Raw genomic sequence first — 26,983 nt, forward strand, 5'->3', positions numbered from 1 at the left:
GTACACACCCATGTACACAAAGATGTATGCGTTAAGATATTTGGGATACACTGTGGCTATTATGGCCAAAGGCCGGAAGCGAACTACCTTATGGGGGCTGGATTACATCACGGTACCTCCACACATGGAATGCTGTGCGACCCTTACAAAGAATGAGAACAACTGGAAGAATAGAATAATCCCCCAGATCTCTGTAGAGACAAAAAGCAAGAGCGAAGAGCAGTGACAAAGAGGATGTGACCATTCGTGTGACAACAAAAAGGAGGGTTCATGATACATGTCTGCTTGCACAGCACATGCATGTAGACGATCTCTAGGAAAACCAGAGGGGTGTCGGGGGTCGGGCGGGCAGAGTAGGAAGGAGACTTTGCCACTCATAGCAGATTGTTTTTTACATTTGGGTTTGGGTTTGGGTTTTTGGCCATATCCAAGTATCACTTTTTTATTGTGAACCACGTCAAGATTGCAGTGACCTCTCTTTACCCACTCTATGGTAGAGGAACATGTGTGGTCTTTCCAGCCTCCTGCTAGTATAGATCCTGCTGCTACGAACACTTACAAGTTTTCATATACATCAGGGCATATTTTTCTAGGGCATCAATTCTCAAATGACTTGGTCTTACGGCCTTTTGTATACTCTTAAAAAGTATGAAGGACCCCAAAGAACTTTTGATTATGGAGATTATATCTACCGATATTCATCATATTAGCCATTAAAACCAGTAAATTTTAGGAGCACCTGGGTGGTTCAGTCGGGTAAGCGGATGGTTCTTGATTTCAGCTCAGGTCATGATTTCGTGGTTTCTGAGATAGAGCCCCTAATCGGGCTCTGCGCTGACAACGTGGAGCCTGCTTGAGATTCTTTCTCTCCCTCTCTCTCTGCCCCTCCCCTGCTCATGCTCACTCTCTCTCTCAAAATAAATAAACCTTAAAAAAAAAAGGTAACTTTTAGAGATATTTATTTATTCAAATTAGCAATAACAACCTAGTATAGGTTCACATAAGTAATATATTTTAACTAGATTTTCCAAAGTAAAAAAAAATTGAGAAGAGTGGCGTTGTTTTATAGTATTTTTACAAATCTCAATAATGACCAACATAACTAAAAGACAGTTGTATTCTCTTATCTGCTTCTGCATTCAATCTCTTAACACATTCGCCCCACGTTATTTTGGTTGAAAATCCAACCTCCCACAAATATGTAGTTGGAAAAGGGAATGGTATTTTAAGCCTTTTCAGATAATTGTGAATATTTTTCCTTGATACTATGCTAAAAACTCAGCAGGTGGTAGTTTTTTAAGATTAATTGCAATTTGGAATCTGAAAATATATCCGTGGACTTTCTGCACTCTATTATATTGAAATCTATTGATTCGTCTTGCATCCGGAATGTATCTTTTGCTCATGCATGATTTTATAACATCATACATTGGTCATTTGGAAAATAGGAGTTGACTGAATCAGGCAGATCTTCCAAATGTTGGTACCTTTCATCATACAATATTTTTTAAATCCTTTTTTTTCTTTAAAGTTTATTTAGGGAGAGGGAGGTGGGCAGAGAGAGAGGGAGAGAGAGAGAATCCCAACCGGCGCTGTGCTGTCAGCTTGAAGCCCAACCTGGGCCTCAAACCCATGAACCATAGATCATGACCTGAGCCAAAGTCAGACACTTAATGGACAGAGCCACCCACACACCCCTCATCATACAATATTTTAAAATCATATCCATTGATATCACTACTGATCTCATCCCTCCAAAACAGCCCTTGAGTATTGGAAAACTGTCAAGGTCACAGAGACAGATACATGTTTTACAAGTTCCAAACCTTCTCTTAAAAACTTGAATTTTATCATTGGCAACAAATACTATCAATTGCTTCCTTGAAGTGACAGACTCATCTTGTTGATTTTCAAGAAAATATTAGCCAAATACTGAAGTCTGAAAAACCATAGTTGGTCAGTCCTTCTTTTGAGTAAAAATGGTGTCTCCTGAGAAAAGTGGCCAGTTCTTCTCACAAGCCAGTCACACCAGTGCTTTTCCTCAAGACCTGAATTCTGTATGCATCAGAAGTGTTTTGTGTTTAGTCACTTAGAACACCAAAAAGAGGGGCACCTGGGTGGCTCAGTCATTAAGCATCCAACTTCGGCTCAGGTCATGATCTCACAGTGTGTGCGTTCGAACCCCGTGTTGGGCTCTGTGCTGACAGCTTAGAGCCTGGAACCTGCTTTGGATCCTGTGTCTCCCTCTCTTTCCACCCCTCCCCCACTCATGTTTTGTCTCTCTCTCTCTCTCTTTCTCTCAAAAATAATTTAAAAAATAAAAATAAAATTTTTAATTAAAAAAAATACCCAAAAGATGTGTACACAAGGATGGAGATTTAATAAAATTGAAATGTTTGCCTCCTCAAGGACATTCTGAAGTCACACTCACTTTTCTTTGACCTCGAACGTGTGATAGTGAGGAACACAATGACCACTGATTATGGCTTGGTGACTCTGCCTTGCTTCGGGCTAAGAGGGAAGCCATTTTACACGATTTTCTTTTACACATCAGTGCAAATGTCAACACAATGAAAAGACAATGACATTGTATGAATATGAAAATAGTTGTGCCCTAGGCTCCACAATATATCTAGGACAGAAAACACTGTGTCACAGGCTGGGCCCATGGCCAGCCTTACCAGGCAATGCCCGTTAGCACTACCGGCAGGGAGGCATTCTTGCTTCACACCCTCACTGACACATGAAACTGTCCCACCTTTTTTTTTTAAATGCTTATTTATTTATTTTTGACAGAGACAGAAAGAGAAATCAGGGGAGGGGCAGAGAGAGAGGGACACAGAGAACCCCAAGCAGGCTCCCTGCTGTCAGTGCAGAGCCCAATGTGGGATTTGAAACTACAAGTTGTGAGGTCATGACCTGAGCCGAAACCAAGAGTTGGATGCTTAACTGGCTGAGCCACCCAGGCGCCCCTCAAATTGTCAGACTTTTAAATGTCAAGCTATTGAGCGGAACATCTTTTCATGTGTTTTGGACATTCTTGTTTTCTATGAAATGCCAGTTTCCTTTTGGTGATTTGGCTTTTTCTTAAGGATTATCAAGAGCTTTTTTTTTTTTAATGAGTTGTTTTGTTTTTGTTTTTTTTAAATATGTAGTAGGTGATTATTTTTTGTCAGTTAGGTTTTGGGGAGGTAGTAAAGAAATCCCTCCCTACTCCCTACCCAGGTCATGAAGATAATCTCCAATGTTTTCCTCTAGAAGTTTTAAAACTTTTGCCCCTCACATTTAAGTCTTGGATTTGAAATTCACTCTGTGGCTATGGATTGAGGTGGGGATCCATGTTCATGGTTTTCCACACAAATAGCAATTGTTCCTACACCATAATTTATGGATTGCCTTGCCCACCAATATGCCCAGACAGTTCTGTCACTATCGTGTGTCAGGTTTCCACACACATGTAGATCCGTTCCTGGACTGTCTCTTCTGTTTCCCTGGTCAATTTTTCTATCTCTGTGTCAGTATACATAGTCTTAATTTTTTTTTAATTTTTTTTAACATTTATTTATTTTTGAGACAGAGAGCATGAACAGGGGAGGGTCAGAGAAAGAGGGAGACACAGAATCTGAAACAGGCTGCAGGCTCTGAGCTGTCAGCACAGAGCCCGACGCGGGGCTCGAACCCACGGACCGCGAGATCATGACCTGGGCTGAAGTCGGACGCTTAACCGACTGAGCCACCCAGGCGCCCCTACATAGTCTTCATTTTTATAGTTGTATGATCAGTCTCGCTGTCTAGTGAAGTAAATTCTCCTGTTCTTCTTTAGGGGTGGCTTGGCTGTTCTTGGCCCTTTGTTTTTCTTTTTTTAAGTTTTATTTATTTATTTTGAGAGAGAGTGTGTGTGCATACATGCAAGTGGGAGAGGGGCAGAGAGGGAGGGAGAGAATCCCAAGCAGACTCTGCACTGTCAGCAGAGCCCGACATGGGGGCTTGAACTCAAACTGAGAGATCATGACCTGAGCTGAAATCAAGAGTCGGGTGCTTAACCGACGGAGCCACCCAGGTGCCCTTGCCTTCTGTTTTTCTGTTTGACTTTTTACATCCTTTGTCAAATTCAATGAAAAATCCTACTGTGATTTTGTTAAGATATATGACATGTGGACCAGTTTGGGAAGAATTATCATCTTCATGATAATAAGTCCTCCAATCCATACAAATGGTGGGTCCCTCCATTTACTTAGATCTACTCTGTAATACCTTTCTTTTTTTTAATTTTTATTTATTTTTGAGAGAGAGACAGAGCATGAGTGGGGCAGAGAAAGGGAGACACAGAATCTGAAGCAGGTTCCAGGCTCTGAGCTGTCAGCACAGAGCCCAACGCGGGACTCAAACCTATGAGCCATGAGATCACGACCTGAGCCAAAGACGGATGTTTAAACTACTGAGCCCCTCAGGCGCCCCTCTGTAATACCTTTCTAATGCTTTATAACTTTCTCCATAAAAATATTAAACAGATTTTGTTAGACTTTTTTCCTCTGAGTACTTTTTGCATATTTTTTTATCATTTATTTTTGAGAAACAGAGAGCATGAGCAGGGGAGGGTCAGAGGGAGAGGGAGAAAGAGAATCCCAAGCAGGCTCTGCAGTGTCAGCACAGAGCCCGACAGGGGGCTTGAACTCATGAACCATGAGATCATGACCAGAGCCGAAGTTGGACACTTAACCAACTGAGTCACCCAGGCACCACTCCATTCCTTATTCTTTTTATTTCTATGGTAGCCATACAAAGAATCCTCACTGATAAGAAATGGACATGACAGATGGATCCTAGTTTTTAAAACTCTGAAATGTTGGGATTATTAGTTACTGCAGAATAGCCCTGCTAATTCTGACTAATAAGAATTTCTCTTTCTTGCTTATTATGCTAACTAGGACCTATGGTAAAATGCTAAATAGAAGTGTTGCTACCCAGCATCCTTCTTTTGTTCTGATTTTAAACAGAATGCTTTTAACAGGTCACAATAGAGTATGGTGTTTACTATAGGATCATTTTTTTAGATGTCCCTTATCAGCTTAAGGCAGTATCCTGGTCTTACTTGGCAGAGAGTTCTTATCATGAATGGTTGTTGTATTTTATTGACTACTCTTTCTTTTTTTTTTAAATGTTTTTTAAGTTTATTTATTTATTTTGAGAGAGACACAGAGAGTATGAGCTGGGGAGGGGCAGAGAGGAAAGAGAGAATCCCAAGTAGGCTCTGCAGAGCCAGTGCAGAGCCTGACATGGGGCTTGAACTCACAAAACCATGAGATCATGACCTGAGCCGAAATTAAAGAGTCAGACGCTTAACCGACTGAGCCACCCAGGTGCCCCTCTCAACTAGTTTTTCTGGATCGATTGACCCTAGGTTCTCTTGTCTTTCAAACTGTTAAGTGATTATTTATACAGTAGTCTCCCTCTTTATCCACAGGGTATATACTCCAAAACCCCAGTGGATGCCTGAAACCACGGATGGTACTGAGCTCTATACTATGTTTTTTCCTATACATACATACTTATAATGAAGTTTATAAATCAGGCACAGTAAGAGATAACAACTAATAATCAAATAGATCAATTATAATAACATACTATAACAAAAGTTGTGTGAATGTGGCCTCTCTCTCTCAAAATATCTTATTACACTGCACTCACCCTTCTTGTGATGATGTGAGATGATAAAATGCCTATGTGAGGAGATGAAGGGAGGTGAATGATGTAGGCCCAATGACGTGGTGTTAGGCTACTGCTGACCTTATGTCAGAAGGAGGATCATCTTGCTTCCAGACCTTGCTCGATGGCGGGTAATTGAAACCACAGAAAACAAACCACAGATAAGGGGGGAGCTACTTACTGTATTAGTCGGTTTTTTTCCAATGTGGAGCCCCCCCTCCTTGCATTTCTGGGATATATGAAATCGGGTCGTGATCGTTATCTTTTTTGTACATCCTAAGATTCCGTTTGCTCTTGTTTTGTTTAGGATTTTTGCAACTATAATCATGAGACGGTCTTGTTATTTTCCTGCCTGCCCCTCTTCTTTTCTAGTCTTTATTTTCTCTTTCCCTGTTCTCTCTTCTGTATAAAAGACTGAATTTCCTCCTCCTGGATCATTGGGCTAGAATTTGCCAGCGAAACCATGTGGGCCTGCTATTTCCATTTAGGGAAGACTTCCATGCACTGATTCAAGATTTTCCTTGTTTGTTTTAAACAAACAAGTCATACTCACCTCTAATATTCTCTGTATTTACATCCGTCCTTGTTCCGTCATCCCTCTTGCTAAGTGTTCATCAATTTTGTTAGTCTTTTCAAATAAAGAGCTTCTAGCTTCCTTGATCCTATGTGTTGCATCTTTCTTTACTATTTCATTTTTTTCTCTAATCTTTATTATTTCCCTCCATCTACTTTTTAAACTTTTTTTTTTCCAACGTTTATTTATTTTTGGGACGGAGAGAGACAGAGCATGAACGGGGGAGGGGCAGAGAGAGAGGGAGACACAGAATCGGAAACAGGCTCCAGGCTCTGAGCCATCAGCCCACAGCCTGACGCGGGGCTCCAACTCCCGGACCGCGAGATCGTGACCTGGCTGAAGTCGGACGCCCAACCGACTGCGCCACCCAGGCGCCCCTCCCTCCATCTACTTTAAAGAAAGTAGAAATCCAAAAATCCAGAAAGCTTTGGATTCTTTCTTTCTTTTTCCTTTTCTAATTATTTTTTATTGTTGGATATTCAGCCTGTTGTTACCGTTTCTTCTTCTTTTTTCTTTTTGAGAGACAGAGCACACGTGTGCAAGCGTGAGTGGGGGGGCGGGGGGGGGGGGGCAGGGAGAGAGAATCCTAAACAGGCTTCCTGCTCAGCGTGGAGCCTGACGCAGGGTTCAATCTCACAACACGAGATCATAACGCAAGCCAAAATCAAGAGTCAGACACCAGACCAGCTGAGCCACCCAGGAGCCCCTGTTCTAATAAAAGCATGAAAGACTATCCATTTCTTTCTAAATATATTTTTTGTTTGCATCCTCCACATTTTGTTTTTCAACATTTTCGTTCTTGTTTTAATTTCCGCGACGATTTCATCTTTGACCCATAGATTATTTTAAAATGTGTTTTTCGATTTCCGACTATTTGAAAAGAATGCACATTCTCATAGGGTGGAGGGTAGACAGGCTTCCATATCTGTCCATTACTTCAGCTATGTAAATTGTGTTGCTCAAATTTATATTTATACTGTCTTGTCTCCATAATCTATGGATTACTGCCAATGTGTGAAAATCTTCCACTGTGGCAAGAAGATGTGATTTCACCCTATAAAGAGGTTTACTTTCTGACTGCATTTGCCTTCATATTTTGAAGCTATGTTGTTAGGCACAAGCAAGTTTGGACTTGTGACATACCCTCAGTTGATCAAACTTTTACCATTATGTGGTTACCCTTTAATCTTCTCTGATGCTTTTTGCCCTAGAGTCTTTTTTTCCTGCTTGAAAATCTATTTTGTCTAATATTAGTACAGCTATGTGATATTTTTCATATATATTTTTCCATTTTTTAACCTATATCTTTGGATTTGGGGTGTCCCACTTGAAAATAGCAAGTAACTGGGGTTTCAAAATTACAGCAATTGGGACAACTGACTGGCTCAGTTGGTTGAGCATCCAACTCTTGATTTCTTCTGGTCATGGGATCAAGCCCCGAGTCAGGGTCTGCACTGAGTGCAGAGACTGCTTAAAATTCTGTCTCTCGGGGCATCTGGGTGGCTCAGTCTGTTAAGGATCCAACTCTTGATTTCAGCTCAGGTCATGATCTCATGGTTCATGGTGGGATTGAGCTCCACATCGGGCTCTGCACTGACAGCATGGAGCCTGCTTGGAGTTCTCTCTCCTTCTCTCTCTGTGCCCCTCCCCCTCTCAAAATAAACAAACATTAAAAAAAAATGATTCTGGGCACCTGTATGGCTCCATTGGTTAAAGCATCTGATTTCAGCTCAGGTCATGATCTCATGGCTCATGAGAGCCCGGTGTGGGACTCTGTGCTGATAAGCTCAGAGCCTGGAGCCTGCTTTGGATTCTGTGTCTCTGTCTTTCTCTGCCCCTTCCCTGCTCACTCTCTCTCTCTCTCTCTCAAAAATAAATAAACCAAAAGAAAAAAATTCTCTCTCTCTCTCTCTCTCCCTCTGTCCCTCTCCTCTGCTCACGCGCACACACACACACACACACACACTCTGAAAAATAAAATAAAGTAAAATAAAATAATATAAAATAAAATAACAGCAATTATAGTTACTGATATATATGGATCAGGTTTTACCACTTTCTGTGCACCTTTGACTTGTCTTCCCACCTCTTCCCTATCTTTTTTCCTCTTTTCTTTACTTCTTTTGGATTAATAGATCCCCAATTCCATCTCCCCCTCTACTTATTGAAAGTCACCCTGGCAATTTCAACATGAATATTGTTGATTCAACTTATTATTGTTAATAAGTTAAGTTAAATCTTTTAAACTTCAGTACATTTATACAGCTGAATATTCCACATCAATTGAAAAATTATGTTTCCAAGGGATATTTTATGACACATGAAAAGGTTCATCTGGAAAAATACGGAAGCATATACACAGTTATGTGCAGATAGATACATACAGTTGACTCTCATAATTTAACATGATTATATCCATGAAGTTGTCATGAACACAGAATTAGCAAATGCCACTGCTCCCAAGGGAAATACAGGGGTAAGTTCCTTGCAAGCCTCCCACCACATTTGCATCGACCAGCCAATACATAACCTTGCATTGTGCGTGTTTCTGTTCAAAGACACCGTATTTAACGTATATTGTTCTTCCAATAACATTGAACTCATGATTCATGTCTGAGTGCAGCTTACCTAACACATATTTTCTCGTTAGGGCACATCACAACCTTCATGTGCTCAGGAACTGCAGCACTGTGCTTGGAGCCACGTTAAGCAGGGAACTCACCATCACACTGAACAGACCACAAAAAAAAAAGGACAGTTTCTTCACAGTAGGGGAGCTGAAATGAGAAGGCAGGGTGTCAGCTCAACCTCTGCTGGGAACAAAAAGGCACTTTGAGTGACTCAAATATTTTTTTTAATGTTTGTTTGTTTTTCAGAGAGACAGAGAGCATGAGCAGGGGAGGGGCAGAGAGAGAGGGAGACACAGAATCTGAAGCAGGCTCCAGGCTCTGAGTTGTCAGCACCAAGCCCAATGTGGGGCTCGAACCCATGAACCGTGAGATCATGACCTGAGCTAAAGTCAAATTTTTTGCCACTCTGCACATATCCATGAATGACAGCAAGTGACAGTGACATGAGTAGCGATTTGGGGCTACAAATACGTTTTTAGGAAGCAGACAGATTCACAAAGACAGAATCCATGAAAAATGACAATCAGATGTGGGGGAGCTATGCATATACATACATATATATATATATCATATTAACTTACATCTTCGAGTATATAAAAAAAAGACTGGAAGGATACTCTTCAAACCATTGGTATTTGTGGATGATTTTGAGGTTTCAACGGTTTCCAGATTATCTACAATAATGGTCAATGAACTGACTCCATGTTCCAAAAGTTATTGACAGAAAGACTGAGTATGATCCTTGTGTCTTTCCCAGCCTTGTTTCAGTGACAAGACCAACAATCTGGAGGCTTATGTGAAATGGTTCAACAGATTGTGCTACCTCGTGGCGACTGAGATCTGCATGGTGCGTAGAAAGCCGGGGGGTATGACCTGGCTTAGCCAAAGGTGGTGGGGGTTGGGGGAGCCCACCTGGGAGGGAACCAGAAGGGCCTCTTGAGCTTGTCTGTGTCCAAACCCGGGACCAAGCTGGGCACCTCTCTGGGACACCAGGTGTCACCACCCAGCTTGCCTACCGTGACATTTCTCTCTGGATGGAGCCTGGCACGGATCCACTGGACTCTGACAGAGAGTGTCAGAGATGGCTTGCTGAAGGAGTCAGATCTGCCAAGTGGTCCCACCCCCATCTCTTCCTATCTGCCTTGGGTGGCGTGGCCTGCCCTGCTGCCACACTGTGTTTGGCTCTCTCAGGATTTAGAGTAGAAATGCCCCAACCTTTTAAGAACTGGGAGATTGTACATGCAAAGCCCAGGTCTCCAGCTTCTCCCAGAAGGCAGGAAGACATCAATACTGAGCCAGGTGCCCTTGTCACCAAGTCACGGTCCCTCAGGGCCAGACCCTGCCCACCCTCTTCTCTTCCTTAGAGTGGAGGAACCTCCTCCAAGCCCCCTGTCACCATCAGGTGAGGCCCTGGGGCCACTTGTGTCAGGGAAGGAAAGACTGAAGGCAACACAGGTGCTAGGTGGGGCTCTCTGGAAGCAAATGCTGAGATGGAAACTGGGGTAAGGGGCAGAGAAAGGGGCAGAGGCAGGCCTGCTCAGAAGGAGAAGCTGGTCTGCGATGCCTCAGCCTTGGGAGTGCTTCCTGTTGGGCACCCACAGCGGGCTGAAATGCCTGGCCTCCATCCCCGCCAGGCTCAGCCATCTCCACCACTGTACAGACACCCCGACAGGGACAGGAAGGACCTCAGGTGGGAGGCTTTCTGAACGGGGTTTGGGCAGCAGGTCTCATGCTTCCTTGTGGCAGTAAAGACCACTGCTGCATGTAAGAGCAAGCCGGCAAAATCTATATGGAAAGAACACAGGGTAGGGTTCCACAGGGCCCATCTGCTTCCTGCATTTGCATCACTGGCCTGGCAGCTCACGATGGCGGTTTTTACATAGGCAAAGCTGGACTGAGCCCTCCCAGGAGTCAGGCAGTGCCTCAGTCTAGGACGGCCCAGGGGATGACATTGTTTGGAGCCATCAGAGAAGTCAGGGTCCCAAGCACTTGGCCACAAGCTGGAGGTGAAGTCATGCAGTCATTCAACAGGAAGCAGTGGAGGGGCCACTCTGGGGACAGGGCCGGGGTCCGTGCAGCCCCAGTGTGGAGAGAGCAAGCTCAATGCACGGGGGACAGGTGAGGGAGCCAGGGAGGATGCTGGAGCTGGGCCTGGAGGGAGGAGCAGTGTCTTGGAGGGAGAGCCCCTCAGCACTCTGGATGCCCCATGGAGTCCCGTCAGACCCCCTCCCCCGCAGCCCTTCATGGTGGTGGGCTCTGCTGGCTCTGCCGAGGACGTGCAGAGACCCTGAGCTCTCTGGCTGCAGACTACCCAGCATCAAGCGTCTCCACCGTGAACTGGGTTGAAAGAATGTTGATGAGGGACTGGCCTGGTGACGGGGTGGGGCCGTGTCACCACTAAGGCTCAGATGCCTTGTCCCCAGCCGGCCAAGAAGAAGCAGAGGGCCCAGGTGGTGGAGTTCTTCATTGACGTGGCCCGTGAGTGCTTCAACATTGGCAACTTCAACTCTCTGATGGCCATTATCTGTGAGTAGGCCAGCCGGCCCGGTCCCCGTGAGAGCGCCCCCAGAGGCACATGCAGACAGGCCAAGGGTGGGGTGCGGGGGGGGGGGGGAAACCAGGGCCCTCCTCTGAGCAAGGTTGGTGCTGCTGAGCCCATACTCCCCTGCCCCAGAGGTCCTGGAGACTTGACCCCCGCCCCCTTGAGGCCTTCCTTGCCAGGGTGTTTGGCTGGACAGTGTGTCCCCAGAACCAGGGACAGCAGGGGCCCAAAGCAGACCCTGGTCATGGTGTGGGGCCAGTTTGGCGGGGACTAGGACAGGGACCTGCACACATGGGCCGGTTCGCCCAGACACAGTGTCCCCAGCACCCATACACCACCATCGGGCCGTCTGCGGAGGCCTCAACCTTGGTTCAGGCGGCCAACTGGGGCCACCCCCCAGGCCTCCCGCCCTGGGGAATTAAGCAGACTGTGCAGCCCAGAGACGCTCCCCTAGCTCAACCCTCCCTCTTCCAGCCGGCATGAACATGAGCCCTGTCTCCAGGCTGAAGAAGACCTGGGCCAAAGTGAAGACAGCCAAGTTTTTCATCCTTGAGGTAAGCAAGGCTGCCGGGCTGCCGGCTGGAACTGGCCGACCCTGGGATGCAGCTCCCCCACATACTTCCCTGTCTCCTTCCAGCACCAGATGGACCCGACAGGGAATTTCTGCAACTACAGGACAGCCCTGCGGGGGGCAGCCCACCGCTCCCTGACTGCCCACAGCAGCCGGGAGAAGGTAGGTCAGAGGCTTGCCTGGCCTTTAGAGCTCCTCACTACTCCTTCCTACTCCCTACCTTGGCCTAGATGGGTTGTATCAGAGAGCCTCTATGCCAACTCCAACGTCACTGGGTCCAAACCCCTGCCCTTCTACAGCATCTGTATAGGCAGCCATGTTCCTTCTTTGCCTCCAATTTGGGGAACTCAGCACCTTACAGAACAGATCAGCCCATGCTCACGCAGCTCTAGCTGGTAGGAAGTGTTCCCTTATGGGGCTGGGGTTGTCCTCTCTGGAGGACCATGCAGAATGAGGCTGCTCCCTCTTCTATCAACCAGTCCTTCGGCGCCCCCGGGTCCCCTTCCCCTCCCTCCTAAGTCAACAACCCAGGTCTGCCCCGCCATACTCGGTCTCCAGTCCACTCCCCACTTGGATCTCTTTGGTCCCTGAAGAGTGTGACTTGTCAGAGTCCCTTCTGTTTCTGATCAAATTGTTTACAAGTACATGGGGTCTTACACCTCCTTACTCTAAACGCAATACCTTCATTGATATAGCTTCAGATCACATTCACGGTTTTGGCAATGACTGAACCAAGCTTCTCGCTCACTAGAACTGCCTTTTCACAGGCTCTGTTCTTATACATTTGCATTTGGGGGCCTCGCTGACCCTGATCAATTGTATTTGTCTCCCAAATTCTCCTGGTGGCCTCCAATATAAGAAACTGGGCCCTGGGATTGCGGGGAACCTCTGGCTTAAAACCTGTCACCAGCCCGATGATTAGAGTTATATCCATGGGGAAGAAACACCAAGACCTTTTCTGCCTGATCTCCTGGCAGGAATATTGGCAGAATTAGGTCTCTGCCGTGTTTGTGGAGGTCTGTTTCCAGTTTGAGAACAAGTTGCTGTTCTTGAAATTCAAAGTCCCTGTGGAATTAGATGAGATGGCTACCAGGGTTTTAAGTCTGGGGAGCAGGCCAAGACCTGCACGTTTGTGCCACCCAGCCGGCCCTCCCAGCCCTCCACCCCCCACCCAGGGGTGGGGGTGGGTGTTCACAGACCCTGACCCCACTGATGGCTATGTCCTATCCAGCTGGCCTTTCCTATTCAGGCTGTGAGCCCTTCAGCAACTCTGGGTCTGAGGAGGGCTGATGCCAGGGAGCAGCATTCAGTGAGACAGAACCTCAAAATCCCGGGCAAGTGAGCCTGTCCCCCAGGAGCCAGGAAGCTGCAAAACCAGAGTGGCAGGGACAGAGACCTTGCTTCACTGAACACCTACCACGTGAGGACTACTTGACTCTGTCTCTCCCTTCCATTCAATTCTGATGACTAATTACCAGGTGGATTCTAGCAGTGCCATTTCCCAGATTAGAAGACTGAGTCTCAGAGAGGAGACCTCACTTGTCCAGTCTCACAGCAAGTGGGTGGCAAAACCAGGAGTCAGCCTCTCCAGCGCACCACCAGGCCTCGTCTTATTCCCAGAGCTCAGGTGCTGTGTGGCAGTCACAGAGGTCCTCGCCTGTGGCCCAGGAGTGGGACTGTGGAGTGGGGGCAGATAGAGTTGGCTGCCACCTTTGGTCCAAGATGTCAATTATGGCACTGGCACTCTGCACTATTTTTCTTCCATCTGTGCTCACCAGGTGGCTGTGGGGTGGACTGTGATGTCCCGTTCCTGCATTCTGAGCCCCCCTCCAGCTCTGGGGTACGGGGCTCGAGGTGGGTGATTTACAGAGCTGTGCCTTTCATTTTGCTGCATTCTCCTCTAAAGTCCAAAGAGATATGGATCATCGGCTGGGCCCACAGAAGGTGCTTCATAAATGGATAGGAGACTGGAAGATGGATGGATGAATGGTTGGATGGATGGAAGGACAGATAGAAGGAAGGAAGGAAGGAAAGATGGAAGGAAGGAAGGAAGGATATTTGCTGATGCTCTCGCAGTTCCTCACTGCTACAGCTGAAATTTTGAGGCCAGGAGGTCTCAGTGGTCATGACATTCTATGCTTTCTTCTTATCTATAGCTAGTTCCTATCTGCCCCTCTTTCTCCCCATCTCTGTGATGGGGCCCACTCCACACAGGATTCTTTGGCTGACCCCCTATTGCCACCGCTTAGCTCCAGAAAACAACATCAGTGGGTTGCAGTCAACCCATGGGGGCAGGAAGACCGGCCAGGATGCTAAAGCCTGATAGGATGGTAGCCTGAGCCCATGTGGGCAGGCAGAAATGGTGAGAAGTTCTCAGAAAATGCTGCCCCTTTGAGGACCAGTTCCAATGTCCACCCTCTAGGAAGCCTGCACTGAGTCCCCGAGGACCACTGACCTTAATCCCCTCCCTGTCCTGGAACATTTCAGGCACATTACAACCCAACGCAGCCATCATGCCCCAACCCTGGGCCTGGGGCTCAGCACTGTGGTGGGCGTAGGGAGATGCACAGAGACTGCTCTCCCTCCTGGCACCGTGAGAAAGCAGGCAGGACAGGGGCTAGTCCTTCCTCTGCTACTTACTGCTGTGTGAGCTTGTATGAGTTGCTTAACCTCTCTGGGTCTCGACTTCCTTGTCTGTAAGTTAGGGTAATAGAACCCTGCATCTCGGAACTTGCTGAGATGAAGCTTGATCCCCATGCATGTATAGCTTGGCACAACGGAGCACTCAGGCCAGCCACCAATGCCCCTGTGACAAGGGCATGAGTGGAGGGCTCTTTAGGGGCCCAAATGGGAATTAAACCCAGCCTATAGGTAGCAAAGACTTCAGGGAAAAGGCTCCACTACACTGGATGTGTCTGACACACCCTCACTCTTCTCCAAGCCCCAGCACCTACCACAGTGAAGACCTGAGCAAATGTCTGAGGAGTTGACATAAATCTAAGGTGACCAGTTTGTCCCAGTTTCCCTGGGATGGCTCCACTTTTAGCACTGAAACTGTATCTCATGTAACCCCTCAGCCCTGGACAAACCAGGCAATTCATCTCCCTGCTAAATCTGGCTCTGGTCCCAGCCTCAGCATTCACTCGCTTGGGTGACCTTGGGCCAGGCCCTGCCACTGTGTGGGCCTCAGTTTCCCATCTTCCTTGACCCACTGAGCCATCCATGCATCTGTACTGTGCAGAGTGGTCATACCCAGGTCCTGATCTCAAAGCCTTTATCAACTTAGATAAGGGGTTAGCCAGAAATGTCAGGTCCTGGCGCCTGGTCCCAAGGGTGATGGGCTGAAGGCTGCTCCTGGCTGGACTGGCAACACATGCCCAGCTCTGGAGCCTAAGGGCACAGCAGGTGTGTTAGTTCCCTGGGAACTGGCTTAGAACAACAGAAATGTTGAGGCGCCTGGGTGGCGCAGTCGGTTAAGCATCTGACTTGATCTCAGCTCAGGTCTTGATTTTGGGGTAATGAGTTCAAGCCCTTGTGTTGGGCTCCGCACTGGGTGTGAAGCCTACTTAAAAATGAAAAAAGAACAGGGGCACCTGAGTGGCTTAGTTGGTTGGGTGTCCAACTTCGGTTCAGGTCAGGATCTCACGGCTCATGAGTTCCAGCCCCGCGTTGGGCTCTGTGCTGACAGCTCAGAGCCTGGAGCCTGCTTCGGATTCTGTCTCCGTCTGTCTCTGTACCTTCCCCACTCACGGTCTGTCTCTCTTTCTCAAAAACATAAACATTTATAAATGTTATATATAAATTTATAAACATTAAAAAATTATAAAAAGAAAAGAACAACAGAAATGTATTGTCTCCCCATTCTAGAGGCCAGATGCCAAAATCAAGGTAGTCCGGGTCGTGCTCCCTCCAAAGGGGGCATCCTTCTTTGCCTTTCCCAGCTTCTGATGGCCCTGGGTGTTCCTTGGCCAGTGGCCAAATCACTCCCATCTCTGCCTCTGTCTTCACATGGCTCTCCTTCCTGTGTGTGTCCAAATTTCCCTCTTTTCACAAGGACATCAGTCACTGGAGGAGAGCTCATTCTATCCGGTATGACCTCCTCTTAACTCGATTCCATCTGCAAAGACTATCTCCAAATTAGGTCCCATTCACAGGCACCAGGGTTTAGGACTCAAATATATCTTTTGGGGGGACACAGTCCAACCCACCACAGCAGCGTGCACCCAGCCAGCTCCCCTCAGGTCGCCAGAGCTGTCAGCAGTGGGTGTCCCTTCCCTAGGGGCCAGGAGTTGGCATGTGCAGAGCAGGGAGGGAGAAATGAGACATCCAGGCAGTGATACGCAGAGACCCCCGCCCTACTCAGGCCGGGCTCCAAAGTCTGTTCCTTCAGGCATCAAGAAAGGCATAAAATGACAAATCATGAAATATATATTTTAAAAAGTAGGCTGCAGAATTTCACAACAGGTGACTCACTTTCCATACATATCTCATGGTGGGCTCTGCATGCACCTGAAGTCCTCCTGGCACACTTGAACCAGGTCGTCTGCAGATCCCTGGATGGTGGAGGGTCGAGGGGAACCGCCACCAGCCTCTCCCAGCAGAGAGTGGAAGAAATGTTAAAAGGACATGAGGACCATGCATCTTTCATTCAGCCCCAACACGGGGAGGCGGTGGGGGGGGGGGGTGCCGTATACAGTAGGCGCTCAGTCAGCACTGGAGTCTGATGGGGCCTGGGGAGAAAGAGTCGGGTGCTAGGGTAAAGGGGCCTGTGCTTCCTGCCGACTGAGGGCTGACCTGCACCCTCTCTCTTCCAGATCGTCATTCCCTTCTTCAGCCTGCTCATCAAAGACATCTACTTCCTGAACGAGGGCTGTGCCAACCGCCTCCCCAATGGACATGTCAACTTTGAGGTAGAGTCCAGGGGCTCCCAACAATCAAAGCCCCCAGGACAGGGGCACCAGACGAATGGGGGACGGTTCACAAGACATCACGGCAGGATTATCAGGGTCTCCCCACCCCACCCCTTCCACAGGAGACTGAGGGTCATGCAGGCACTGATCCCCCACTGCCCGCCACAGGTGAGGCAGACTCATTTTCAGCCCTCGAAGAGCACAAGGCTGTGAGAAAGCCCCATGGACCCACAGTGACAATGGGTGAGGTGCTGTGACCCGCACAGGGCACAGGGCATGTGTCAGGGAAGGCCTCCCTGAGCACAGGAGGAGGTGGGCAAGCAGTATGGGCAGAGAAGGAAAGATTTCTACTCCCTCTGCAGACACTCACTGCCATCAGCTCAAGTGTCTCCCTCCTCCAGGAAGCTCCCCTTGACCTCCCAGACAGAGGGTGGTCCAGGCCATACTCAGTGGACTGGGCATTCCTTGGTCACAGCTCTCCAGTCCCTGAGCTCCTTAGAAGCAAAGGCAGGCTGACCCTCCCCACACACACATGGGACCACCCAGCACACATATCTTGGAGTGGCTGGTGGGCTAGGCATGGTAGGAGCTGAGGCCCAGGAGCCCTGAGAGCCCTGGGCAATGACAGCAAGTGGTCACTGAGTCAGACAGACAAAGCCAGCCATACAGCAGTGACAACCCCCGAATCTGCAGGAAGGAGGAGACTCTTCTCCCTAGGAACGCTGGCCCACACTCGTGCTGGCCCCACCCAGCCTCCAACACCAAGGGACAGTCAGTCCTGGGCTGGCCCCTGCGCTATCTGAGCCCCAGTCTCTCCCTCTCTAAAACAGGGTTTTGGCACAGAGCCCACCAAGGGCTCTGTAGGGACAGCATCCCCTGCTGGTGGGTCCACCACCCAACGCCTGGGCCCTCTGGCCTGGAGCTGCCTCTGCTCTGGGGCCTCACACAGACTCCCCGGCAGACTTTCCTGTGCTGCCTGCAGGCCTGGTTAGCCCTGAAAACCTGTGTAGCAGGGAGAAGTCCAGTCCAGCAGGGAGCCTGGGCGCCCCATCCCCAGGACAGTCCGGACTGGAAGTGACATGGAGGAGGCTGGCCTTGGGTTAAATTAACAGAGGGGTCCGGGAGCCCAAGATCACACTTTCCAGAAGACCCCACACATACCAGCTGTGGAAAGCCCTGTATTGCACTCTTCTTAAACTGGTCCTCAGACCTGAGACCAAGGGAGGAAAGGCAAGACTGTAAAGTGTTTCTGAGGCCCCAGATTTGGGGCAGGGGTAGTGGGGGCTGGAGCCAGCCACCAGGACTGATGAAAGATGCCATAGAGGGTCATTCCCACCCAGTCATGACTTTATGCTGGCAGTTTATTTAAAAGCCTTCTTTAAGTCAGCACAGATGTTTTTTTAATTTAAATAAATGTATTTAAATTTTACTTAAATAAAATTCTGCTTTAAGTGGATCCACTTAAATCTTCCTTAAATACATTTATTTAAATTTATTTGCATTATTCTCTAGATAAACAAACACAGGCATAATCATGAAAAAGAATGAAACTAGAGTAATACTCGCCTCTTGCTGGATGTGCTGCCTGCCGATGACCTGGCCCTAGATGCTCTCTCTCCCCAGATTCCACAGAGGGAATGAAGAGATGTGGCGAACACCCAGGTTTCCTAATGGGGGGTCTGTCATTTACTGCCCAGTGCTCTGCCTTGCCCTGCCCAGGAGTGGGCCCCCAGGGACAGATGAGTGAGACTGGCCCGCTCTCACAGGTGACCTCCAGGCACTGAGGGGTGGAGGCGGGGTAAGGGGCTCCCATTTGTGTTTCAATGACCCTGGCAGAAATTTCTGGAGCTGGCCAAGCAGGTTGGAGAGTTCATCACGTGGAAACAAGTGGAATGTCCCTTTGAGCAAGACCCCAGCATCACCCACTACCTGCACACCGCCCCTATCTTCAGCGAGGATGGTAAGGTGACCCTATGGCCTCTGTCACCCCCAGCTCTGGGACTCTGGGGTGGTCTCCTAGTCACATCTCCATATGGGGCCCCTGCTGCGAGCAGGACGCATCACGCCCATGTTTGCTGGATGTGAAAGGGAGCAGAGAAGGCTGAGCACTAGTCAGGGCCTGAGGAGCTGCAGGCTGGGGACCTCCAGGGTCCCCAGGGCCAGGCTTCCCCTTGGACACAGTATGGCTGCTGCTGGGCATCATAAATTGAAACCATCAGTCCCACCCACTTCCTTCATTGGTAAAATAAGCAAGATGGTGAGAACTACCCTCCCTGTGCTCACATAGGGAAGGCAGAGCCCTGGGCTCCCCATGGGTCTTTCCACAGCTGGGGGTGTGTGCATGTTTGTGTGAGTGCGTGCATGCCTGTGTGTGTGTGTGTGTGTGTGTGTGTGTGTGCTGAGGCATCTTTTCTCCAGAGTGCCATTAATGTCTGTGCCCTCCAGTAAATCAGCATTCCCATCTGATCATTTATCAAATGTGACAAATTTGCTGTGAATTTTCTAAGCAAGCATACTCCAGGAAGAGAAAGTGCTGGAAGCAAGTGGCCATTTGGTCCTGAGTTGATCATCTCAGGGGAGGCAATGTGGCCCCATGGTCAGCTGCTTCCTGGATCCAAGACCCTCAACCTACCCCAGGAGGTCCCCACTGAGCACAACAAGCATTTAAAAAAATTTTTTAATGTTTATTTATTTTTGAGAGATAGAGAGACAGAGTGTGAGCAGGGGAGGGGCAGAGAGAGAGAGAGGTAGAGAATCTGAAGTAGGTTCCAGGCTCTGAGCTGTCAGTACAGAGCCCAATGCGGGGCTTGAACCCACAAACCACAAGATCATGACCTGAGCTGAAGTCAGATGCTTAACCAACTGAGCCACCCAGGCGTACCCACAGCAAGCATTTTATAAAGGGACCCACACCCGTGCCTGGGAGAACACGTTCTGCCAAAAACAAAAACTTAGGAGAAAGGAGTTTTTAATGATTTTGCTTTTAATTGTTAATACTTTCAAGTTTGCCATTTTATATGTTATGTTTTGGAACCATTAACTTTTGGGGGTGGGTTGGGGGGAGGGGAGTGTTCACCTGAAACAGCAATCCCTACCTGCAACAAGAAGTTCAGCTGACTGATGGATAAGCCAGCCTGGGCTGTTCCCACCCCAGCAAGCTGTGTGACTCTAGGCAGGTGCCTCACCCTCTCTAAGCCTCACCTGCTGCATCTAGCTTAGTGGCTCAAAGCAACATTGATTTATTCTCTTAGAGTCCAAAGTCAGTTCCACTGGGCTGAAATCATGGTGTCAACAGAGCTGGTTATTTCTGGAGGCTCTGAGGGGAAGACTGTTCCCTGGCCTGTTATGACTTCTAGTGGCCACCCATATTCCTTGGCACATGACCCCCTTCCTCCGTCTTCAAAGCACATCATTTGAACCTCTGCTTCCACCATCACATCATCTTCTCTCTTGTGGTCAAGTCTCCTCTGTCTCGCTCTTAGAAGGACACTTGCAGTGTCATTTAGGGCCCTGCTGGATAATCCAGGATAATCCCCCCATCTCCACATCCTTAACTTAATCTCATCTGCTGAGTCCCTTTTGGCCACGGAAGCTAACATATTCACATGTCCCGGGGAGTAGGATCTGGATATCTCTGGGGGCCATTATTTAACCTACTAGTTACTGTGATAACTGTTGTCATTAACCAATAGAACTTGTGCAGTAATGTGTCAAAAGCATATTAAGAAAGGGGTGGGAGAGCCTGGGGGCAGGGAGAGGAGTGAGAGAAGGGCATTTCTCTTCTCTCTCTCTTTCTCTTTTTTTTTTTTTTTTTTTGAGAGAGAGAGCATGAACAGGGGAGGGGCAGAGGGAGAGAGAATCTTAAGTAGGCTCCATGCCCAGTGTAAAGCCCATTGTGGGGCTCCATCTCATAACTGTGCGATCACGACCTGAGCTGAAATCAAGAGTTGGATGCTTAACCGACTAAGCCACCCAAGTGTCCCAAGAGAAGGGCATTTCATTCACTCCTTCAGCCAATGGTATCTCTAGACAACCTGCTGTGTGTGAGACAGTGATTCAGCCATGAACATACAGCAAAAAAACTTAGCCCTTCTGAAGTGCCCTTAGAAAGGAGCACCTTCCAAGGCACCTGGGTGATTCAGTCAGTTAAGCATCCAACTCTGGATTTCAGCTCAGGTAATGATCTCACGGTTCATGGGATTGAGCCCCGTGTTGGGCTCTGCACTGACAGCATGGAGCCTGCTTAGGATTCTCCCTCTCTCTCTCTCTCTCTTTACCTCTCTCTTGCCTTCCCCCACTTGCACTCTGTCTCTCTCTCTCTCTCTCTCTCTCTCTTTCCCTCTCTCTTGCCTTCCCCCACTTGCACTGTCTCTCTCTCTCTTGCTCACTCTCACTCTGTCTCTCTATTTATCTCTCTCTCTCTGAAAATAAATACATAAACTTTAAAAAACAAATCAAAAAAGAAAGGAGCTCCTTCCAGTGACCCTTGTTTCATCCTCTCCTTCCCCCCACCAAAAAAAACCAATAATAATAATAATAACTGGAGAAAGCAAGAGAAGGGACCTAAGCTGTATTGAGCCCCAACTGGGTTAGTCACAGCCTCTGACAGAATCCTGCCCAGCACTCAGCTCCAGGCTTCCTCTGGCAAGACCTGCCTAGCAATACAGCCAGCCTTGAGGCTCTCTGAAACAGGTGACAGTATAGAAAGTATCAGCAAAGAAACAGAAGATATAAAAGGGAGCCAAGTAGAAATTATAGAATTGAAAAATACAATAACTAAAATAAAAAACTGAGTAGATGGTCTCAACAGCAGAATGGAGAAGACAAAGCAAAGAATCGATGAGCTGGAAGGTGGAACAATAGAAATTAAACAATCTGAACAGCAGAGTGTCAGGGACCTGTGGGACTATAACAAAAGATCTAACACTCTTGTCATCAGAGTCTGGGAAGGAAGGGGACAAAATGGACAGGGTTGAAAAAATAATCCAAGAAGTAATGGCTGGAAAGTTCCCAGATTTGGAAAAGATAGAAACCTACAGATTCAAGAGGCCAAGTGAATCCCAAAAAGGATCAACCCAAAGAAACCCATACCAAGATACATCATAGTCACATTTCTGAGCACCAAATAAAAAGACACAAATTTTGAAAACACTGAGAAAGAAATGACACTTTACCTATGAGGGCAAAACAATTTGGATGACTAGAGTACTCATCAGAAATCATGGTGGCCAGAGGCAGTGGCATATTTTTCACGTGCTGAAAGAAAATAGCTGCCAACCCAGAATTCTATATCCAGTGAAAATATCCTTCAGGAATTTACTGTACATAAATCAAAATGGAATTCTAAAAACTGTTCAAGTAACCCACAGGAAGTTGGTCCTTTGAAAAGAACTGTAACATTGCCATTCTCCAGCAAAGAACCTCTTAAAGAAAAAGAGAAGACAGAAAATGCTAATATCTAGAATGAAATGGAAGATGTCACTATAGCCTCTGTCATCATTGAAAGGCTAATAAGAAAATACTGTGAACAACTCTAGACCCATTAATTTGGCCAGTTAGATGAAATGGACCAATTCCTTAAATAGCATAAACTGCCACAAACAACACAAAATAGATCATTTGAATAGCCCTATAACCATTAAGGAAATTGCATTTGTAATTTTAAAACATCCCAAAAATGAAATCTCTAGGCTCAGACAGTTATACTAGAGAATTCTATTAAACTTTTAAGGAAGACTTAATATGGATTCTACACAATCGTTTTCAAAAAATAGAAGAGGACAGGGCACCTGGGTGGCTCAGTCAGTTAAGCATCCAACTTCAGTTCAGGTCATGATCTCATAGTGCATGGGTTCGAGCCCTGTGTTGGGCTCTGTGCTGACAGTTTGGAGCGTGGAGCCTGCTTCGGATTCCGTGTCTCCCTCTCTCTACCCCTTGCCTGCTCACACTCTGTCTCTCTCTCTCTCTCTCTCTCTCTCTCCCAAAAATAAATAAACATAAAAAAAAAAAATAGAAGAGGACGGAACTTCCCAGCTCATTTTACGAAGCCAGTATTACCCTGACACCAAAACCAGATAAAGGTAGTAAAATAAAGAAAGTAAAGACTAAGATCCCTTGTGAATATAGATGCAAAAATTCCTTAACAAAATATTAGCAAATAGAATTTGGCAATATTGAAAAATAGTTAGATATCATGACCAAGTGAGTTTATTCCAGAGATACAATACTATTCAATATTTGAAAATCAATCAGTGTCATCTACCATATTAACAGACTAAGAGAAAAATGACTTGATTATATCAACTGATACAGAAAATTCATTTGACAGATTTCTACACCCATGCATGGGAAAAACTCTCAGAAAAATAAGAATCGAGAGGAATTTATCAATCTGATAAATTGCACCTACAAAAACCTTTCCACTAACATCATTTTTAATGGTGAAACACTGCTTTCTCACTAAGATCAGTAATAAGGCAAGGAGATATACTCTCACCACTTTTGTTCAAGATAGTAATGGAGATCTAGTTCATGCAATAACGCAAGAAAAGAAAATAAAGACGGATCAGAAAGGATGAATTAACACTGTCATTATTTATTAAAAAATGTAAAAAATCCCAAAGAATCTCCAAAACTCCTAGAACTAAGTGGGTTCAGCACAAGTTGCAGAATACAAGATAAAGACACAAAAATCTATCATATTTCTGCGTGCTAACAATGAATATGTGGACACTGAAATTAAAAATACAATACCATCACTCAATATAATCGCTCAAAAACATTAAATACTTAGGTATAAATCTAACAAAACATATCCAAGATTTGCATGCCAAAATCTACACGATGCTAATGAAAGAAATCAGAGAAGGTCTAAATAAATGGAGGGACATGACATGCATGAATTGGAAGACTCAGCATAGCAATGATACCAATTCTCCCCAGATTTAAGTACAGATTTAATGCATTTCCTATCAAAATCCAGGATTTTCCCATCAAAAGACAGTGGTGTTTTTTTTTTTTTTTGCAGACAAAGATACAATTATTCTAAGATAATTGTATATGGGGGTGAGCCTGGGTGGCTCAGTCAGTTGAGCATCCAACTTCAGCTCAGGTCATGATCTCATGGTTCATGAGTTCGAGCCCCATGTTGGGCTCTGTGCTGACAGCTCAGAGCCTGGAGCCTGCTTTGGATTCTGTTTCCCTCTCTCTCTGCTCCTCCCCCACTCACACTTTGTCTCTGTCTCAAAAATAAATATTTTTTAAAAATTTTTTAAATGAAATGTATATGGGAAGCCATAGAAACTAGAATAGCTGAAACAATTTTGAAAAAGAAGAATAAAATGGGAGGGATTACTCTACCCAATATTAAAGCTGATATTATACAGCTACAGTAATCAAGACAGTGTGGTATTGGTAAGACAGATACGTGGATCAATGGGACAGAATAGAGAACCTAAGAATAGACCCACACAAATGCCCAGTGACTTTTTTCAAATGTTTATTCAATTTTAAGAGAGAGAGCATGTGCATGGGGAGGGGTAGAGAGCAAGAAGGACAGAAGATCCAAAGCGGTCTCTGAGCTGACAGCAGCAAGCCAGATGCAGGGCTGCAACTCACGAACCACAAGATCGTGACCCAAGCCGAAGTCAGACGCTCCACTGACTGAGCCATCCAGACACCCCACTGTGCCCAGGGATTTTTGAGAATGGAGTAAAAGCAATTCAGCGGAGGAAAGTGAGCCCTTGCAACAAATGGAACAGGGGCATCTGAGCATCCATAAGCCAAAAAATGAACTTTGACCTCATCCTTACACCTTTTATGAAAAATTAACTCAGAATGAATCACAGACTCGAATGTAAAATGTAAAACTGTATAGCTTTTAGGAAGAATAAAAGTAACAGGAAATCTTCAGGATGTAGAACTAGACAAAGAGTTTCTTATAAAACTAAATTTGCACCGACTGTCTGACTCAGTAAATGTGCTCTCGGGCATTTATTTATCCCAGAGAAACGAATACTCATGTTCACACAAAAAACCCGCACTCCAATAATTACAGCAGCATAAATAGTTCTAGAGAAACACTGGAAGCAATGCAGATGTCCTTCAGTGGGTGAGTGGCTAAACACACTGTGGTATATCCATGCCACGGAATAGTCTTCAGCAAGAAAAAGGAATTAAGTATTGATTCATACTACAGCTTGGATGAAACGCGGAGAATCACTCGGAGTGAAAAGAGACCATCCCATATGTTACATACTGATTCGATTTATATCACATTCTTCTTTTAAAATTATGTATTTATTTTGAGAGACACAGAGACAGCAAGAGTGAGAGAAGGGCAGAGAGAGGGAGAGAGGGAGAGAGAATCCCAAGCAGGCTCTGTGCTGTCAGCATAGCACCCCACATGGGGCTTGATCTCACAAACCACAAGATCGTGACCTGAGTGGAAATCCAGAGTTGGATGCTTAACTGACTGAGCCACCCAGGTGTCCCTATATCACATTCTTGAAATGACAAAAATCTGGACATGGAGAACCTATTAGTAGTGGCCAGGGATTAAGAAAGGGAAGCAGGTGGGCCTTAAAAGGGCAGCATGAGGGATTCTGGTGGTGATGAGGGTGTTCTGCAAATTGTCAACATGCTGGTGGTGGTCCTGTGCTATAGTTTTGCAAATGGTTACCACTGGGAGAAACTAGGGAAAGGGTACACCGACCTCTCTGTACTAATTAGCACATACAACTAACTGCATGTGTACCTCCCAACACGTTTAATTTAAGAATAAAAAGCAGGTCAGACTCTGGGTATAGGGCAGGCTATTATCATAGGCCATAACTGTGTGATTTTACCTCGTTTTCTGACCAGGTCTTTATTTGGCTTCTTATGAAAGTGAGAGCCCAGAGAACCAAACAGAAAAAGAGAGGTGGAAATCTCTAAGGTGAGTCTGTGAAGACGGGAGTAAAGACTGGCATGGGGGAGAAGGTGGGTGCTTGGGGCCAGGCCAGGGCCGAGGGGCTTCGTGGATACCCAGGTCCGTGGGGAGGGGGCAGGACAAGCCAGGCTCTTAGGGGTGGGGGTGGGACTCATGCACTGGGTGGGAGGGAGGTTAGGATTGCAACCCGCCCCCACCCCCACCGCCATGGCCAGAGGCTGGCCCTGCAGGGCTTCAGGATGTGTGTCCAGGTCCAGGAAACCCCAGTCCATATTCTTATGCCAGAAAGTGAGACACCACCTCCTGCTCGTTCAGCCTATTAACACGGCCCAGCGGAGGTCAGACCAAGCCTGCAGCAGTGGGCTCTGAGGACTAAGCCAAGAGGGTTGTACAGAGCCCCTCTGGGGTGGGAGTCACCTGCCTTGCAGGGGACTGGCTGGAGGGAAGTATAATCACTACCCTGGGCATGTTTAAATCTGCAGATCTTCTATTTTGGGGAAGACGTGAGAAGCGCTGAGCAGGAGGAGGAGGAGGTGGAGGAGGAGGAGGGGAGGAAGTCAGCAGAAGCCTTCCGCAGCCCTGCCTCAGCCGGCCCAGCAGAAAGTGGAGGTGTTGGTGCTTCCCTGCTTTGCAAACCGTGACCCCACGGCCTGGCGCCCGCCCCAGCGACCACACGGCACAGGAGACCTTCCTCCACCTTTTGTGGAACTTCGGCCCCGGCAGGCCCAGGGGCCTCCTGACATGTGGGTGGCACGTGCCTCAGGGGCCCTGCCTTCAGGATGGTGGGGGTCACATTACTGTGACCTCGGCAAGGACACGGCACGACCCCCAGAGGGCTGGGTGACTGTAGTGTCCCTCTCATTGGGTGATGAGTGCCACAGGGGCTGACCCCCAGTCTGTCACCAGGTGGCCTGGGAGCCTCTACATCTCCAGCAGGCACCACGCCGCTGGCCCCTGCCATTCTGCTGATGGACCCTACCCTGTCCCCCTCCCCTGGCCCCAAGATGGGCTGGTTTCTGCAGCCCAATTCACTCCCTTTCTGGATCCTGCTGGTATCAGGGGATAGCTTTACGGTGACAGCTGTGACACAGGTCATGGGACAGATTTGAGTCACAAAAATG

The 26,983-nt window shown here is 47.1% G+C and overlaps 1 protein-coding gene across 1 annotated transcript in view; it reads left to right on the forward strand.

Moving 5' to 3' along the window:
• Positions 1–26,384, forward strand: part of RASGEF1C (RasGEF domain family member 1C) — an 87,121-nt gene extending 60,737 nt beyond the window's left edge. Inside the window, exons 7-14 of the mRNA XM_047863983.1 lie at positions 9,668–9,757; positions 11,334–11,436; positions 11,927–12,006; positions 12,090–12,185; positions 16,838–16,933; positions 18,770–18,893; positions 25,796–25,868; positions 26,345–26,384. Coding sequence (XP_047719939.1) covers positions 9,668–9,757; positions 11,334–11,436; positions 11,927–12,006; positions 12,090–12,185; positions 16,838–16,933; positions 18,770–18,893; positions 25,796–25,868; positions 26,345–26,369 — 687 coding nt within the window. The 3' untranslated portion in view covers positions 26,370–26,384. The remainder of the gene's footprint in view (positions 1–9,667; positions 9,758–11,333; positions 11,437–11,926; positions 12,007–12,089; positions 12,186–16,837; positions 16,934–18,769; positions 18,894–25,795; positions 25,869–26,344) is intronic.
• Positions 26,385–26,983: the final 599 nt, after the last annotated feature.

Source organism: Prionailurus viverrinus, chromosome A1, assembly GCF_022837055.1.
Source record: "Prionailurus viverrinus isolate Anna chromosome A1, UM_Priviv_1.0, whole genome shotgun sequence".
NCBI classification, from domain to species: domain Eukaryota; kingdom Metazoa; phylum Chordata; class Mammalia; order Carnivora; family Felidae; genus Prionailurus; species Prionailurus viverrinus.